Source organism: Martes martes (assembly GCF_963455335.1).
Source record: "Martes martes genome assembly, chromosome: 14".
Classification (NCBI taxonomy): Eukaryota; Metazoa; Chordata; class Mammalia; order Carnivora; family Mustelidae; genus Martes; species Martes martes.
The window spans coordinates 74,514,995-74,531,977 of NC_137902.1; the positions used below are offsets into that span (position 1 = coordinate 74,514,995).

The 16,983-nt window shown below is 47.3% G+C and overlaps 1 protein-coding gene across 2 annotated transcripts in view; it reads left to right on the plus strand.

Moving 5' to 3' along the window:
* The window catches only part of STAMBPL1 (STAM binding protein like 1), a 47,507-nt gene that overhangs the window by 21,999 nt on the left and 8,525 nt on the right, over nucleotides 1-16,983 (plus strand). For both annotated transcript variants that reach the window (XM_080823662.1, XM_080823661.1), the window contains exons 2-7: nucleotides 2,790-2,872; nucleotides 7,009-7,226; nucleotides 10,387-10,462; nucleotides 12,842-12,937; nucleotides 14,994-15,351; nucleotides 16,183-16,307. In XM_080823662.1, coding sequence (XP_080679788.1) covers nucleotides 2,843-2,872; nucleotides 7,009-7,226; nucleotides 10,387-10,462; nucleotides 12,842-12,937; nucleotides 14,994-15,351; nucleotides 16,183-16,307 — 903 coding nt within the window. In that variant the 5' untranslated portion in view covers nucleotides 2,790-2,842. The remainder of the gene's footprint in view (nucleotides 1-2,789; nucleotides 2,873-7,008; nucleotides 7,227-10,386; nucleotides 10,463-12,841; nucleotides 12,938-14,993; nucleotides 15,352-16,182; nucleotides 16,308-16,983) is intronic.

Sequence of the window (16,983 nt, forward strand, 5' to 3'; positions counted from 1 at the left end):
CTGGCCACCCGGAACCTTCTCTCCCTGGGCCCATCCCACGGCCTCCCGAGGAAGTGTCAAGGGCTGGGCATTTGCATTTTCCGGTGCCCGGCTGCGGGCATGCGACCTAGGCTCTGCCAGCCACACAACTCCATCCCATACTTTGAACTAGAAACTGGTGACATCAAACCAGACACGGCAGCTGGTGGCTGTGCGGGAAGCTGGGGGACCTCCTTCCCCTCACACCAGTGCCGCTGAGTGATTTTGGGGGATGACATAGCCTCCAATCCCCATTTCCCTGGCCCTCCTGGAAATCTGTGATCTTCCATTATCTTGTGATTTCAAGAGTGGGTGCCTTCGCTTGCAGCGAGGGGCCCTGCTTGATGCATTCCCAAAGACAGCGTCTCTGCCAGTCTTGTTTGGATTTCCCCGGACCATGTCCTAAACATCAGTACCGATGGGTGGGCTCACAACCACTGGATTCAGAAGCCCTGTGGGTGAGTTCTAGGAATCTGTATTTTAAAAAAGCCCCAGACTGGCATAACTTTTGATACAGTAAAGTTTAAGAAGCACTGTTAAAATTGTTTGTTCTCCATGTAAGGATCTGAGCAACCCCTAAAAAATAACTCTAGGCTTCTGCAAGACCCTAGTCAATGACTAACTAGTGTTTCATTGTCCCCTTCCCTCCCTTCCCCCGACCCAGCCCCAAATTTCCCATAAGCCTTTTTGTTCTGACTCTTTAACTGTTTTAATGTCTTTCTTTCTTTCTCTTCCTTCCTTCCCTCCTTCCTTCCTTTCCTCTCTCTCTTCCTTCCTTCTTTTCTCTTCTTTCCTCTCCTCTTCTTTTCTTTCCCTGGTTTATTTCTTCTTACCAAGGACTCGTAATTCCCCGAAATTATGTTGCCTGCATTCTGCGACACCAGAATACCAGAATTAATTAGGGTTTTAAGCTACACTGTGACTGTGGCTCCCCCCAGGTCGTTTCTTTCTCGGCCATTCCTGCAGGCTACAAGCTTAAATCTCCCTGTCTAGGGGCCCCCGGGTGGCTCAGTGGGTTGAGCTTCTGCCTTCAGCTCGGGTTGTGGTCTCGGGGTCCTGGGATCAAGCCCCGCATCGGGCTCTCTGCTCAGCGGGAGGCCTGCTTCCCCCTCTGCTTCTGCCTGCCTCTCTGCCTGCTTGTGGTTTCTGTCTTAAAAAAACAAAAACAAAACCAAAACCAAAAAAAAAAAAAAAACCAACTCCCTGTCTACTCCAGGCATCACTAGAGGGGATGAAGGGGAAAGAGTAGAACATGCCACGTGACTTTCCGTGGAGGGTTTCTTGGGCGTGGATTCAGGCCAGAAAAAAAGCCAGAAGGGTTGAATGATCTTCGGGTGAGATCTCTAGAATCACAGAATGCTATGATCGGAATGAATGAACATAGGTTAAACCCCACCTGTCATGAGTAAGGAACTGAAGAGAAGTTGTGTCCAGCAACACATAAATGATCTGTGGAGTGAAAAGCCAAAATAAATTTAGAAGTGGGAAGTGGTGACATGGAGTGTGAGCCCAAATAGTGTCAGAGAGGAGATAATATTCATGGAGGGACTGTTTGAACCCGAGCACATTCATGTAATTCCGAGCCTCAGGTTCTACAACTGCAAACTAAAGACTCTGGTAAGAGCGGACACTTCTGTAGTCTTGACTGTGCTAGGAACTATGCCAAGCACTTCCTCTGCTAACTCATCTCATCCTTATTGCATCAATATGACATAGGTCGCATTATTTTCCCCAACAACACTTGTCCACAAAAGGCCATATAATGTACGTAAAGTCTCATAGCTGACACACCTGTTTTCTTGTGCTGCTTTACAAGTCACCACAAGCGTCATGGCTTAAGACGCCGTACATTTATTATCTCCGAGTTTTGTGGGTCTGGCGTCTGGGCACAGCATAACCCAGCTTCTCTGCTCAGGAGCTCCCAGGGCAGCAAGGGAGGTGCTGCCCTGGGTTAGGGACTCCTCTGAGGCTCAGGGTGCTCTTCCAAACTGACATGATTTCCAGCAGAATTCTTGTCCCTGCAGCTGTAGTTATTTATGGCGGCTGAGTCTTCCAGGCCAGCGGGAGACTGTCTCAGTCTTTGAAGGGTCTCGCCTGATTAGGCCAGGCCCACCCAGGATCATCTTTGGATTGATTCAGTGCCGGCTGGTCAGACGTCTTAATCTATCTACAGATCTCTTCATCCTTGCTACGTGACATAACATAAACATGGGAGAAGTATTTCCTCACCTCTGCTGTGTTCTGTGGATTAGAAGTCGGTTACAGGTCTCCTGCACACTCAAAGGGAGCCTGGAGACCGAGGGGCAGGAGTCCAAGAGCTGTCTTACAATTCCACCTTCCACAACTAGAAGAGCTTAGCCTAGGCCCAGACCGACTCCACCCAGTGTAGGAGGCCACTGCCCCAGCGTCCAAGCTCTTGACCGCAAGAACAAAGTAAACCCACTTCACAACCCTGCGTGGAGTTCTGAGTAAGAAAGCCCCCAGAAGACACACCGTGCACTAAGCAATCACAAAGTCTCGTCCCACCCCCGTTTTCAAAGGTCTGCTTTCAAGGAAACCGAACCACCTGCCGTTTTGTATTTTCAGGAGGAGATTTCCAAAGTCTCTCTAAAAACTCAGGTTATGTAAGTCATTTCGAAGTGTTTATATTCTGAGCCAGAAATAACCCAGGGTTTGAGATTTGAGACTCGGATTCTCTAAAAAATAAATAAATAAATAAAAAGAATAATAATAAATAATAACCATAGCTCTGCTTTTTGTCTTTGAAACAGATGAAGTGATTGAGAAGAGACAGTGAACCCCTTCATTCTGCGGACAGGACAAGATGGACCCGCCGTTTACTGTGAATTCTCTGGTAGGTAGCGCCAACCCATACCTTCCATGCAGCCTGAAAACCCGAAAAGAAGAACAGAAACATGTCACATGGGAAATGAGTCACCCTCCCTTCACGAAGTTGAGCACTTGTCGCTTCTTATCCATCTGTGCGGTCCCCTCCTTTGAGGAAGTGACTAATAAAGCCCTCTTCGCTAGAACTAAAAATAATTCTTTTTGTCCACAAAAGTGCGAAATTTTAATCTCTCTGGTTAGATTCCAAGAGGGCGGGGGAGGGGCACTTGAGAGTCGACTTCGTAAGCAGGGACTTCAACCTTTGTGCCTCCGCTTCTTCAAGGAGAAAACCTGGAAGCTTCCCCGGTGTGGGAACGACCAAGGGAGACAGGTCCGTGTTGCTCTGGGATGCAGTGCAAAGGTCCGCACGCTCGAAACTCTCATTCTCCCTTCTCTGGCTACATCTTAGGAGGGATGACAGGAGCCCTGGGATCGCAGGGACATATTGTGTGTCCCAGATCATTCTCTGGGTGAGAATGTAGGCACATTATGTAACCTCCATGGCCCCGTTTTTCTACTTTGCACATTACAGCCATTGGGAACAATGATTTTAATGTTCGCAGCCGATCATGGGGGCTTGATCAGGGGAAGCTGTTATGATCGTTAGCCTTCTCCTGACGGCCGGCACCTGCCCGTGCAAAGCTTTAGCCCCAGATCACAGAGAAATGGAGGGGGTACCCGGGTGGCTCAGTGGTTAAGCATCTGCCTTCGGCTCAGGTCATGATCCCAGGGTCCTGGGGTCGAGCCCTGCATAGGGGTCGCTGCTCAGCGGGGAGCCTGCTTCTCTGTCTCCCACTCCCCCTGTTTGTGCTTGCTCTCTCTCTCTCTGTGTCAAATAAGTAAATCTTAAAAAAACAAAGAAAGAAAGAAATGGAAGGCCTGGTTCTTGCTCTGAAATAGGTTATGACCCACGTCCTCTTTGCCAGGAACGTCCTTCGCAGATGCTTAGTTGCTTTGAGAGGACGAGGAGTGGAGAACTGTAGGAACTTCTTTGTTTTCCGACCCCATGCTGTCGGGGCACTGTGGGGGGGATCCCACCCACAGAGGAAGGGATCATCCTTTTGGCGTGTCTTACGTGTTTTCCGGAACACTAGGTAGCCATGATTAAAATGTTAGTAGACATGTCACTGTCAAACGAACACTAAGGCTTTTTCATCGGGAGATTTTGTATTTTGTAAGATATCACAAACCCGACTTTATAGATCGATGAAGACGTGAGGCTCTTTCCCCATTTACTTCTGAGATCACTTTTGAATCTGGAAAGGATAAGACTGTTCCACAGAGGAAAAATAAATCTTATTTTCACTTCCAAGTAAAATCTAGTTATAATCACATCGCACCTGTTTGTTTCCTTCTTCCTCCTTTATTTGGTACATGTATTGATGATTGTCTGTGCCGCAAGGAATATGCTACATCCTGGGGGGAACATGGACACTGCGCACAAATAATTATAATTCAGTGCAGACTGTTTGGTAACAAAGACTGGACCAATTACTTTTGCACGTGTAGGAACCTGGAAACCCTCTTTGGAAAATGTGCTAATTCCCATAGTTTTTTTGCTGATCATTTTCTGATGCCATTGACGCCTTTATCCTTGGTCGAATAGCAGCATTTTCCCTGAGTGCTGCCGGGAGCGACAGGTGCGCGTGGTGTGGCTGCCTGACCCGGGCTTCTCCCTTGGACAAGTCGCCCACGCTCAGGCCTGAGGCTGAGACGCCGCCAGCTTCCATTCCGGCTTCTGAGGAGGGGAGGCCTCGAGCAGCTTCTCAGAAATTAGAAAGTCTTTTCGAAAACCAGAGGAGCAGCCCAGCCGGGTCTGGCTAGAAGGAAGTGTGCCTTCGTGTAAGGTGAGGTCCCAGAGGCGGGGCTGGGTGTTGTGTGCAGTCACAACACTCCCTGTTCTCACGATTCTGGACCAAGTGAGAATTGATTGAAGACGCCAAGGTCGAAAATCCAGTGTCTGTTTTATTCTTTATCACTTGGCCCTGGAGACAGACACTGGGACACTCAAAAGTCTCCTTATTCCTTCCGCTCTAAATCGAACTTGCCACCTTGTCCTGGGAGGGATCGCTGGAGACTTCCGGGCTGGGAAGCCCAGGCCCTGAGGACCCCAGCCTCCTCGGGGAGAAGGAAACAGGGAGGAGAACAGGTTTATGCCTCCGAGGTTGGTTGTAGACTTCACCTTTAGAAACAAGAATCAGGGCGCCTTGGTGGCTCAATGGGTTCAGCGTCTGCCTTCGGCTCAGGTCATGATCTCAGGGTCCTGGGATGGAGCCGTTCATGATTGCAGGGTCCTGCGATCAAGCCCTGTCATCGGATCTCTCCAATAAATAAATAAAATCTTAAAAAAACAAAAAAGAAACAAACAAAAAAATAATTCCAGGTCTCTAGGGTTCTGTCTGCTACAGAATTACCATCACAGTGGCCCCCTTCCCGGGTATGAAAAGAGCTATACACACGGGACTCTGTAGCCTGTCCTGATGGCTTGGATCAGTCCTGGTCAGACTAAAATCCATTCCACCTGGATTTCTTCTTTAACTTTCTACAGACCTTTTAATCAAAGGTGCTGCCCTTGACGGACAGAGGCAGTTCCGGGAGCTAAATTTGCTCTGGGCTAATTCCATTCCTGTTCATCAAAGGATGCGAGAGGGGTCTAAGGCAGCATTTCCCAAACGGGCAGCATGCTGCAGTGCCTCGGGGAACGTAAGTTCAACCCTGGGTTCTTCAAGCCCGCCTCCAATCTGTAGATGACAGGGGAGGCCTGTTGGGAGGTTTCTTTTTTAAACATTTTGTTAAAGGTTTTATTTATTTATTGAGAGAGAGAGAGGAGAGAGAGAAAAAGCAGGAGCAGGGGGAGGGGCAGAGGGAGAAGCAGGCTCCCCGCTGAGCAGGAAGCTGGACTGGGGGCTCCATCCCAGGACCTGGGACCATGACCTGAGCTGGAGGCAGACGCTTAACCCACTCAGCCACCGAGGCGCCTGGGGACTCTACTTTTAAGAAACTCCCAGTTGATGCTGATACTGCTGGTGCATAGAGCGTGCTTGGAGATGCAGTGGTCTAGAGTTGGGGTCAGCAGACTGTGGTCTGAGCGCCAAAGTCACCTACTTGCTTTGAAAACATTTTTAAAACCAGAACCAGGATCCTTTGCTTACATGTTGTTTGTGGCTGCTTGTCCCTCAGCAGAGCTAAGTAGTTGTGATGGGGACTCTAAGGTCTACAAAGCCCCAAATATTTGCTCTACAGCCTTTAACAGGAAAAAAAAATGTTGACATTTTTGCCTTTCCAAAGCACTGACCTTTTCGCTGAATCACGGAACAATTATCCTGGATGCGTACGTTCTGTGTTTTCCCAAATGTGTACAGACGCTATTTTCATGAATAAAATACAAATGTATGCCTTAACATCACTGACTTTTTCTTAGTAATGATTTCCATTATTTTCTCAGTCAGGGACTAATTAACCGTGCCTATTAATGTACTCTATTATGTGCAGGTCCAAGAGTCTTTTTATGTTAAAAAAGAAATAGGAGGTATCCATAGGATTGAAGAGGACTTATGGTTTCATAAGAGGACTTATGGGGTTTTATTCACTGGGTGAAGAAGCACAGAGGTCCTAAAAGCTTCTTATTAAACTGGATATATTCTGGAAGAGAATTGAATCCTTAGAGTAACTTTGACTGCAGGCCGTCTCTTGGAGACCCTTCAGGGGGGAAGGACGTGAGCCCTACCCAGGCAAGAGTCTGCCTGTTGGCCTGCTTCACATGGGCCAGAATGGAAATAGCCATGAAGACACAAGGCTTAGTGATACTTTACTTAAAATGACCTAAAACATTTGCATACCCAGGAACTGGCATAGCATGGTACCCTGAACCCTAAAAGGAGGGTTGCCCCCAACACAAAAGTGTGTTTATCCTAGACATGCGTGTCTTTTTGGTGTGAAGCCATGTGTTTCTGCCCAAAGATTTCACTTTCATTGTTACCATGAACTCTTACTAAACACCTTCCTTAGGTACTGGTGTCGGGGATTCAGTACGGAAAATACACCTGTCATTTCAGTCCTGTTCACTTCCTATGTCTACTCAGAGATTCCATTTTTGCTTTGCAGAAAAAGTTAGCTGCTATGCCTGACCACACAGATGTTTCCCTGAGCCCAGAAGAGAGAGTCCGAGCCCTCAGCAAGCTCGGGTGTAACATTACCGTCACAGAAGACATCACTCCGCGCCGTTATTTTAGATCTGGAGTGGAGATGGAGAGGATGGCGTCGGTGTATTTGGAAGAAGGAAATTTGGAAAATGCCTTCGTCCTTTATAATAAATTTATAACGTAAGTCTTTTTTGTGGGGGGGAGGTCTTTGAAATGAGAAAAACGGGGGAAAATATTTATGTGCTATTTCAGCGAGATGGTTTGGACTCCAGGAACGTTTTCGTATTCAGGCCAATTTTGCAATCTCCAAAAGCATTAAATGTCTCAGGTTTTTGAGTTACCAAGTAATGTGTTCAAAGGCATCCCCACAGCATCCCTGAGGCTCAGGCATGGAGGGAGACTCAGGGACGTGAAAAAGTCTCTCAGTAGCGCAGTGTAGTGACCTGCGTGTGCCTGTCTTTGGCACTCTTCCCAAGAATATGTCTTGTTTTGTGCTGTCCTCCCCCCACAGGAATGTAGGCTTCGTGAGAGCAGGAGCCACATTACAGCTCTGTCCACAGAGCCTGGAACAGACCATTAAGGGTTTTAAAATTTGACTTGTTGGCTGGGGATGGGGGTAGTTATAAGAAGATCTGACTCAGGGATAGAAAGCTGCAGTCAGGGCGCCTGGGTAGCTCAGTGGGTTAAGCCTCTGCCTTCGGCTCGGGTCATGATCTCGGGATCCTGGGATTGAGTCCCACATCGGACTCTCCGCTTAGCAGGGAGCCTGCTTCTCCCTCTCTCTCTGCCTGCCTCTCTGCCTACTTGTGATCTCTGTCTGTCAAATAAATAAATAATCTTAAAAAAAAAAAAAAAGAAAGCTGCAATCAGTTTCACTTTGTAGTTAGTATTTTTCTTTAAGATTTATTTATTTATTTGAGAGAGAGAGTGGGAGGAGGCAGAGAGAGAGGGAGAGAGAATCTCAAGCAGACTCCCCACTGAGCTTGGAGCCCCTCCCCAGGACTTGATCCCAGGACCCTGAGATCATGACCTGAGCCAAAATCAAGCCGTGGCCACTTAACCAACTGAGCCACCCAGGCACCCCTACTTAATATTTTTTTTTAAGGCAATTTATTGGGACACCTGGGTGGCTCATTCGGTTAAGTGTCTGCCTTTGGCTCAGGTCATGATCCCCAGGTCCTGGGATCAAGTCCTGCATTGGGCTCCTTGCTCAGCGGGGAGCCCGCTTCTCCCTCTGCCCCTCCCCTCTGCTCATGCTTGCTCTCTCTCTCTGTCTCTCAAATAAATAAATAGAATCTATTTAAAAAAAAAAGAGGCAATTTCTTTAGCTGTACAATACAATATGTATAAAAGAGACTCAAACTGTTGAAAAAATACCCTACTTTCCATCAGACACATGCTCGTTACTGACATATCCTGAAACCCATACTCTGATTTTAATTAAAAGTCACATGATGATTGACATCCCTCGTTCAGTTCGGGACCTAACCTGAGAACTTCTGAGAAAGCTGGTGGCTGGCAACACTCAGCCTACCTGGGGAAACCACTGGTTTCTAGAGAGCGAACGATAAATATGACATTGGAAGCTGTTCGACATCAGTGATAGCACACACATCCCAAAAACTTTGATTTCTGAACTCTAAGTCACCATTCGCTAAAATTTCTGTTTTGCCTTCTGCTGATGTTTTTTGTCCACGTTCATGGAGGGGGGGCATCGATGGTAAGTGTGGTAAAGCAAACGGCCCCTCTACTGTCTGCGTTAGCAAGTCACTGGAATGTTGGAATTCCCTTCCGTCATTAACCACGTGACAATTTGTAATTCTCCGCCCCGTGGACCTCAGTTCCTTATTACAAATGGAAGATGTAAGGGCAGAAATCTCTCTTACCTCCAAATGGAGGACTTCTCTAAGCTCTCTTCAACTCCCAACATTTGTGCCTTTAGTCCATTTAGAAAGAAGAGTGACTTTAGGCAAATAACAACTTATGTAGCCTCTTTAAACCGTAATTTTCTCATCCAAGAAATGAATTATTTTACCATCCCCATGTTCCCTGTAGGGCAATGTGATGAGCGCATGTGTGGTCTGTGAGTGAGAGGACAGCAGTAATTATAAGGTACTGCAGATCAGCTGATCATAAATAGCATTGATAGCCCATCATGGTCTATCAAGGAAGGACTTTTTGTTTATTTAACAAATATTTACTGAGCACACATCATGAGCTGGACATAGTTCTACCAGCTAGGGAGACATCAGTAAGAAAAAAAAAAAAAACACCACCAACAAAAACCAAGAATTCCCTGCCCTTTGGAAAGCAAAATCTTCATTTTACATGGAAGTGATGAATCTGGCTTGGTCTAAGGATTTCCCTTTACCTCTGCTGCCCCTTGTTCCTCAAAAAGGTGAGGAAAAATAATGAATTCCTAATTAGCACCTCCTCGGATCCACTAGGGATTCTGACTGTCATTTCTCCCAGCTGTGAATTTTCAGTTAAGAATTTTTGCTCTCAGGGCGCCTGGGTGGCTCCGTGGGTGAAGCCTCTGCCCTTCGGTCAGGTCGTGATCCCGGGGTCCTGGGGTCGAGCCCCGCGTCGTGCTCCTTGCTTCTCCACGCCACTCTCGTTCTCCCTCTCTCTCTCACACATGCATAAATAAATAAAATCTCTTAAAAAATGAATGTTTGATATAGACACACAGACACGATGGCTCTCCTGAGTCATCAGTGGTTCTTTGAGTCTTTTTCAACCTAGGGATTATGTTGATCTTTCTAATTCTCAACATTTTTACACGATTCTCTGTGTCGCCGGCAGGGCACGCGAGAGAGCTAGGGCTCCGGCGGATCAGGCACCCAGGACCCGAGAAGGACCGAAGTGACAGGGTCTGTTAGGGAGTGTCCTGAGCCTCTTAACCTCAGCGTTCCATCCGCCAAGCTTACTCCCCTGGAATGCTAAAACCATATTCTTGCCAGCCCTCGGTGGAAAGGCTGATGGAAAGAATGTAGGTTAAATAATAATGGATTAAGCACGTCCTTTTTGAAAAGGAGTTTCTTTCTCGTATTAGAAACCATCACTGATGGGGGTGCCTGGTTGGCTCAGTCAGTTGAGCGTCCGACTCTTGATTTCGGCTCAGGTCATGATCTCAGGGTCGTGAGATCGAGCCCCGCACTGGGCTCCGCACTCAGCAGAATCTACTTCTCTCCCTCTCCTTCTCCTTCTGCCCTTCCCGCTGCTCATGCATGCTCGCTCGCTCTCTCTCTAAAAATGAATAAATAAAATTTTTTTAAAAAAGGAAACCATCGCTGAGCTTTTTCTGCCCTGTAATGCTAAGATGTACTTTCTCTTCTAGCTTGTTTGTAGAAAAGCTTCCCAGCCATCGAGATTACCAGCAATGTGCAGTCCCAGAAAAGCAGGATATTATGAAGGTATTGTGGGGTCTATTCTCCCCCGGGGGATCAAATGCTCCATACGTCTCCATTATCGATCTCCTCCTCCTCCTCCCTCCCTTCCTCTCATCCTCTGGAGAGTTTGAGCACAGAAAATTCATTCCATTAGCCAAGCAAGATGTTTCGATTTCTTCTTGGAACCTATAAACATTGTTACAGAGTCAGTGTGGGATGTCTAATTGGAACTGGAAGCCGGGAGAAAAAGAAAATGATCAAGAATGTGCTCAATCTCTTTGTGGTGTGAAGACAGCATTATTCGCCGTTCCCCCCAGGGATTGAAAGAAAGGTGGTCCAATTCCCCAGATTTGTATGAGAGTCATTTGGGCTGGTCTTGATTCTTCCATACAGTCCTGAACCCCAAAACTGAAAATTAGTGTTGATTATTAAAGTGGCCCCGAAGTTCTAATTCTTTTCTTGTACTACCCGGAAAAGCAGGCTGTTACGAAGGTATTATGGAGTACTAGCTTAAGGCATAATCAAGTGTTTAAGGGTAAGCGGTGGCTTGAAATAGTCTCAAGGAAAAGGAAGACAGTTGCTGAAAAGTTGCGTGTTCGCCGTCAACCTTGGCAACCTGATAGAGCGAACAGTATTTTTAGCTGAGAATATATATCCTTCTAAATAACATTTTAAAAATGTTTCCTATGTATCTGTGTTAAGTAGTTTGCGTTGATCTTACATGGAGGAAGATAAAATGGTATATACAAAGCCAATCGTAACATGAAATTTTAAGTAACTCTCCAAAGATGCTTGACCATCTAATGGAGAAAAGGCTGTCTTACCAGTAAGTCTGGCCTGAGGCTGCCTGTAAGAACTCAGGTTTTGTCAAATGGTCATCTACATTTTAAAAAATTTTCTATACACCCTCATCTGAAGGGCCACTCACTGCCATTCCTTGTGTAGCAATTTCCACTGAATTCTCTTGTTCATTCAGACTCAGGCTGTTCTGTATGGGGCTTGAGGGGGCCCAGCTGCCAAGCTGACTCTTCTGCTCTGATTTAGTTTTATTCTTATTTTTTTTTTCTCATGGGAAACCATTCTCCAAAAACATATACATTTTCTTTGTTTATGCTTGCTGAATAAATGGATGGATGGGAGAATGGATGGGAGGATGGACGGGTAGATGGATGGATGGATGGATGGATGGAAGGATGGATGGATGGATGGATGGTTGGATGGATGGGAGGATGGATGGATGGTTGGATGGATGGATGGGAGGATGGATGGATGGATGGATGGGAGGATGGATGGATGGATGGGAGGATGGATGGATGGGAGGATGGACGGGTGGATGGATGGATGGATGGATGGGAAGATGGATGGATGGGAGGATGGATGGATGGATGGGAGGATGGATGGGAGGATGGATGGATGGATGGGAGGATGGATGGGTGGATGGATGGGAGGATGGATGGGTGGATGGATGGGAGGATGGATGGATGAATGGATGGATGGGAGGATGGACGGGTGGATGGATGGATGGATGGATGGGAGGATGGATGGGTGGATGGATGGGAGGATGGATGGGAGGATGGATGGATGGATGGATGGATGGATGAATGGATGGATGGGAGGATGGACGGGTGGATGGATGGATGGATGGATGGGAGGATGGATGGATGGATGGGAGGATGGATGGGAGAATGGATGGATGGGAGAATGGATGGATGGATGGAGGCTGGATGGATGGATGACAAAAGATTAAAAAAATAGAAATTTCAGTGAAAGAGCCTGGCCAGAGTCAGAACATTTGGATTCTAGTCATAATGGGGCCACTAGCTAGTTGTCCTTCTAATCTCTATAGGCTTTGTTCCCTCATCTCTGAAATGGAGGGTGGTACTTTGGCTGAATCAGGTTCCCCAGATTTTCTGGCCATTAAGAAGAATCACGGAGAATTTGTTTGAGATGCAGTTCCCTAACCCCTTCCCTAAACCTGTGGGTTCAGGGGAACCTGGAGGAGGCCTGGGAATCTGTATTTGTATGCACAGTCAAGCCCAGCAGTCCCTACCTACCGCGTTCTCCAGTGTCCCTTCCAACTATGATGCCGTAACATTTGCCCACAGTGGAATGTGCAGTTACAAGCCCACTGCTTAAAAACAGGGGTACCTCCCTAGACGGGATGCTTATCTAACTAGTGGAGTCCATGGAGCTCTTACAAAAGGGATAATGCTTTCCCTTCCCTACTGAAAAGTTGTGTTTTGGAGCCATAGCGAAGAGAGGTTTCTATGTCCACCATCATCTTTGGTTACTCGTGTCTTGATTTCTAATACACATGGCAGCTGTTTTTCTTTCTCAGCTGATGATCTGAAAGACTATACTGAGAATCCCACTAATCAATGTGTATATATATATTTTTAAAAGAAACTGAAGGAGATTGCATTCCCAAGGACAGATGAATTGAAAAAGGACCTTTTAAAGAAATATAACGTAGAATACCAAGAATATTTGCAAAGCAAAGTAAGTTCCATTGGTACATTTATCTCGTGACTGTTTTGTGTGCAGATATTTTTTTGAATTTCATGTTCATGTGAGTTTTTCAAATGTCATGTCCATTTAAATTAAAAATTAAAGACGCAGTGATGTAAAAGCAATAAAAAATTCATGTTGAGATACAGGTTAAGCACTTGCACCAAAGACGTGGTATCTATTTCCCTGCAACATCTAATCATGTGATGCATTGGAAAACAAATTTCCTACAGTGATTTAAAGGCAGCTTTTTGACCAGCTCTTGCCACTTTAACCTTAAGACAGATGACCTCTCTTTGGTGATGAACAGAGTCAGTAGGAGATAGGGAGAACAGTATATAATTTCTGATTTATCTTACTATGTAGGCTTTGGAAACGTGAATTCAATTCTTCAGTCTTACAGTCAATATTACATTGAGAGGAAATATTAGCTAGCTATGTGAGCAAAATGTAATCGTATCACCAATGGATGGTGGCTTCTGGATCATTATTACAGAAAGAGTAGCAGTGATAATGATGTCTAAGAGATGGAATGGCATTAAGAGAAAAAAATTGATCCGTCTCTAGGACCTCAAGTTTAAAACTCGAATTCTTAAAGTCTTTAGCATTGTTATAAAAATTGCTTTGCCTTTCTTGTTCGATTGCGTGTTTATGTGCTTTGGAATTATCACCCGTGCTGACTCTCGCTGGAGTTCAGTCTTGTAAGCTCTGAATGTGGCCCAGGGACCTCCCGGCGTCCCATGGGCGTAGCTGGAAGTCAGCGTTGAGTGCAGCGTTTGGACCAAGGGACTGAGGGAATGTGGCAGTCTGAACGTTCCCTCAAGTGGGACTTTTGATCATTTGGATTTGACTTGAACTATGATACATGAGAATGATCTTGGACGCTCAGATAAACCAACAGCAAAGGAGAGAAAAGCCCAGGCCAGTCTTCTTCCCGTCAGCAACACACCTGGGGTTGTCCTCTCAGGGTCTCCCAGGGAGGGACCGCCTGGTCTTCCTTTGATGACACCAGTTTGGTCCCAGGTGGCAACAGTGTCCCAAAGTATAGGTCACGGAGAAATCTCTGTGGAGATAGAGTGGCAGCCTTTACACCTGGGAGAGATGGGCCTGCCTGTCAGTGAACCCTTGCTATAGGCAGGACAGGCATCACTGGGAGCTTCTTAGAAATGCAGACTCTCACGCCACGCCCCACTCCTGCTGGGCCGGCATCCGCACTTCTGCCCAGACTCTGGGGGATTTGTGGGTACCCCCAATGTGCTGCTGTAAGCTGTGCCCCCACCCCAACCCTACCAAAGCTACTTTTTCTCAAAACAATTTGAGGGGCTTATTAAAGATTTGTAGTCTCTAACCTAATAATGCCTAGATTTTTTTTTTTTAAGACTGGGGAGCCTGGGAATCTTCATTTTAACAAGTCCCTGGCTCATCCTGATGGAGATGATTGCGCCACATTTTGAGGACCGTTTCCTTGTGGTTCCCCCTTCTCCGGAAAGTTCTGGCTGTCTGAGTTCTAGAGTCTAGGGCAAGAGGTTCTAGGGCAACACTGACCAACAGAACTTCCTCCCCGGTAGAAATGTTCCGAGCGGGAGCCGCTAGCCACATGGTTTTAAAAGGTGGCTGGCAGGAAGGACTGCGGAACTCAGTGTCTAATGTCATTTCATTTAAATTAATTTAAACGTAAGTAGCCCACGGGGCTGGGCGTTACCGTGTTGGACAGTGATGTCTAGAGCGATAGAACCATTTCTGAGATGGTCCACGCTGCTTCTCCGTCAGGCAGGCCAAGCAGCCAACCCTGACCTTGGTTTTCCGGTATTTGTTTAAAGCGCAGGGGAATGGAGGGAACTTGACTGTCGTGGCCCGCCCCTGGTAACATGAGCGGACTCAGAGCCCCCGCCTGGAGCAGACCAAGGGGCCATGGTGCGCGTGTCCCTGCGGGCACATGGCCTTGTCTGCCTCTCCCCGCCCCCGTCTAGCCAGGAAGGGTCTCGTCCCCGCTGGCTGGGGTTGCCATGGAAACTAACCTCCTATTCCCGGCCGCCACCTTTTCCAGAACAAATACAAGGCGGAAATTCTGAAACAACGGGAGCATCAGAGCCTGATCGAAGCCGAGAGGAAGCGGGTGGCTCGGATGCGCCAGCAGCAGCTGGAGTCGGAGCAGTTCCTGTTTTTCGAAGACCAGCTCAAGAAGCAAGAGTTAGCGCGGGGTCAGATGCGAAGCCAGGAAAGCCGGGCGCTGTCGGAGCAGATGGACGGGAGCGCCCTGTCCTGCTTGCCGGCGCCGAGGAACAGCGCGCTGCTGCACGTGCTCGCAGACCAGCCTCCGAGCGGCGAGGCGGCCCGGGATGCCAGCCACTCTCCTCCCGTGAACAGGGCTCTGAAGCCCGCGGCCGCGCTGGGCGCCGTGCAGAGTAAGTGACGGGCTGCCTCCCTGCTCGCCTCGGACCCCGCCTCCCAGCTCCGCCCGGGACCGCTGGGACGGGCTCCTCTTCCCATCGTCCGCGGTGGTGGTGCCACGGCGGGATGGGGCGTGAGTTTCAGTGCCAGGCGGCTCACCCCTCCTCCCCCGCAACCTTCACGTTCAGGCAGCGTGATTTGCCCCCCACAGAGCAGCAGCCTTCTCATGGGGTCATGGGGCCGAGATTTGAAAAGAGAATTCCGAGCATTTTTTTTCATGCCTGTATTTTCACCAAAGAAACCACCTGAATCCTAAAGGGAAACACTTACACTGCAAAGAAGGTGCCGAGAAAATGGTCGGCGCAGGATTTGCCTTAAAAACGTCAATGTTTCGCGTCTTGCTGCCCCAGGAGGGTCTGGGGCACAGGGGGTGGCCAACCTCCAGGCAGATTCTGTGCTTCTGCCAACAGTTAGTGCCGCTTGGGGGCAGCTCTGTGACCCCCGGCAAGGGCCCAAATCCAAAGGCGGACACTGTCGGATGGCGTCTTGTGTCCATTTATTTTAAAAGTTATGCTAGGCAACCATTTTATAAATCACCCCATCACGAAGATGGCACCTTCCCCCTCGCTCATGAACCAGTTTATAGACAAAGCGGAATTTTACCTTCCTTCGCCTTGATGCCCACTGTTAAGACTTTTAAAAAAATAAAACACAGAAAGCGGAGCGCCTGATAATAATTTCATCTTGTATGTTTCGATCGCCCTGCAGTTGCTTGCCAAAAACAGTTCTGATGGCGGGGTGTAAGATTTGTTTCTTTAGCTGGTTCTTCCTTTCCTATTTCTTAGATCTAGTGGTGGAAGGACTGCGGTGTGTAGTTTTACCAAGAGACCTTTGCCACAGATTTCTGCTGCTCGCAGAATCTAATACAGTGAGAGGAATAGAAACCTGCGGGATACTCTGTGGAAAACTGGTATGGCCTTTGTTTCATGTCTGTCTGCCCACGATACGGTCCGATGTGGTGACTTTCTTACCATAAGCAAAACAGAATAAAGGCATCTTAAGATGCCTAAGATGGCAGCCTAAGGCAATCCATAATTGCAAAAATTATGAAGATGTCTTTATCTAGATTAATGAACACAAAACTACTGTCGTTTTTAATGGAATGATCCTTCTAGGAAATGGGTTGTAAAATTTTAGGGATACTATATAAGCCGGTTGTAGAGAATGAATCAAACCACATGTTTGGGGCACCTGATTGGCTCATTCGGTTAAGCATCCGACTCTCGGTTTTCAGCTCAGGTGATAATCTCAGGGCTGTGAGCTCGAGCCCTGAGTCCGGCTTCATGCTCAGCGTGGAGTCTGCTTGAGAGTCTCTCTCCCTCTGTCCCTCCTCCCTGCTCTCGCTCTCAAATAAATAAACAAAATCTTAAAAAGAGAAAGAAAAACGATGGATTACAGGTCTCCAGATTTCCAAAGCCGTCTAGTTTTCTGAGTCAGATTTCCATGTCGGTTGTTAGTTTCCCATACATTTATCTAATTATCTAATTATCCAATTTACCCCTTCTGCTCTGAGGCAGGTGTCATCTCACCAACCTTTTGCAGACCCATGTGGAATATAAAACTAGGGTTCTCTTGTTTTCTTTAGT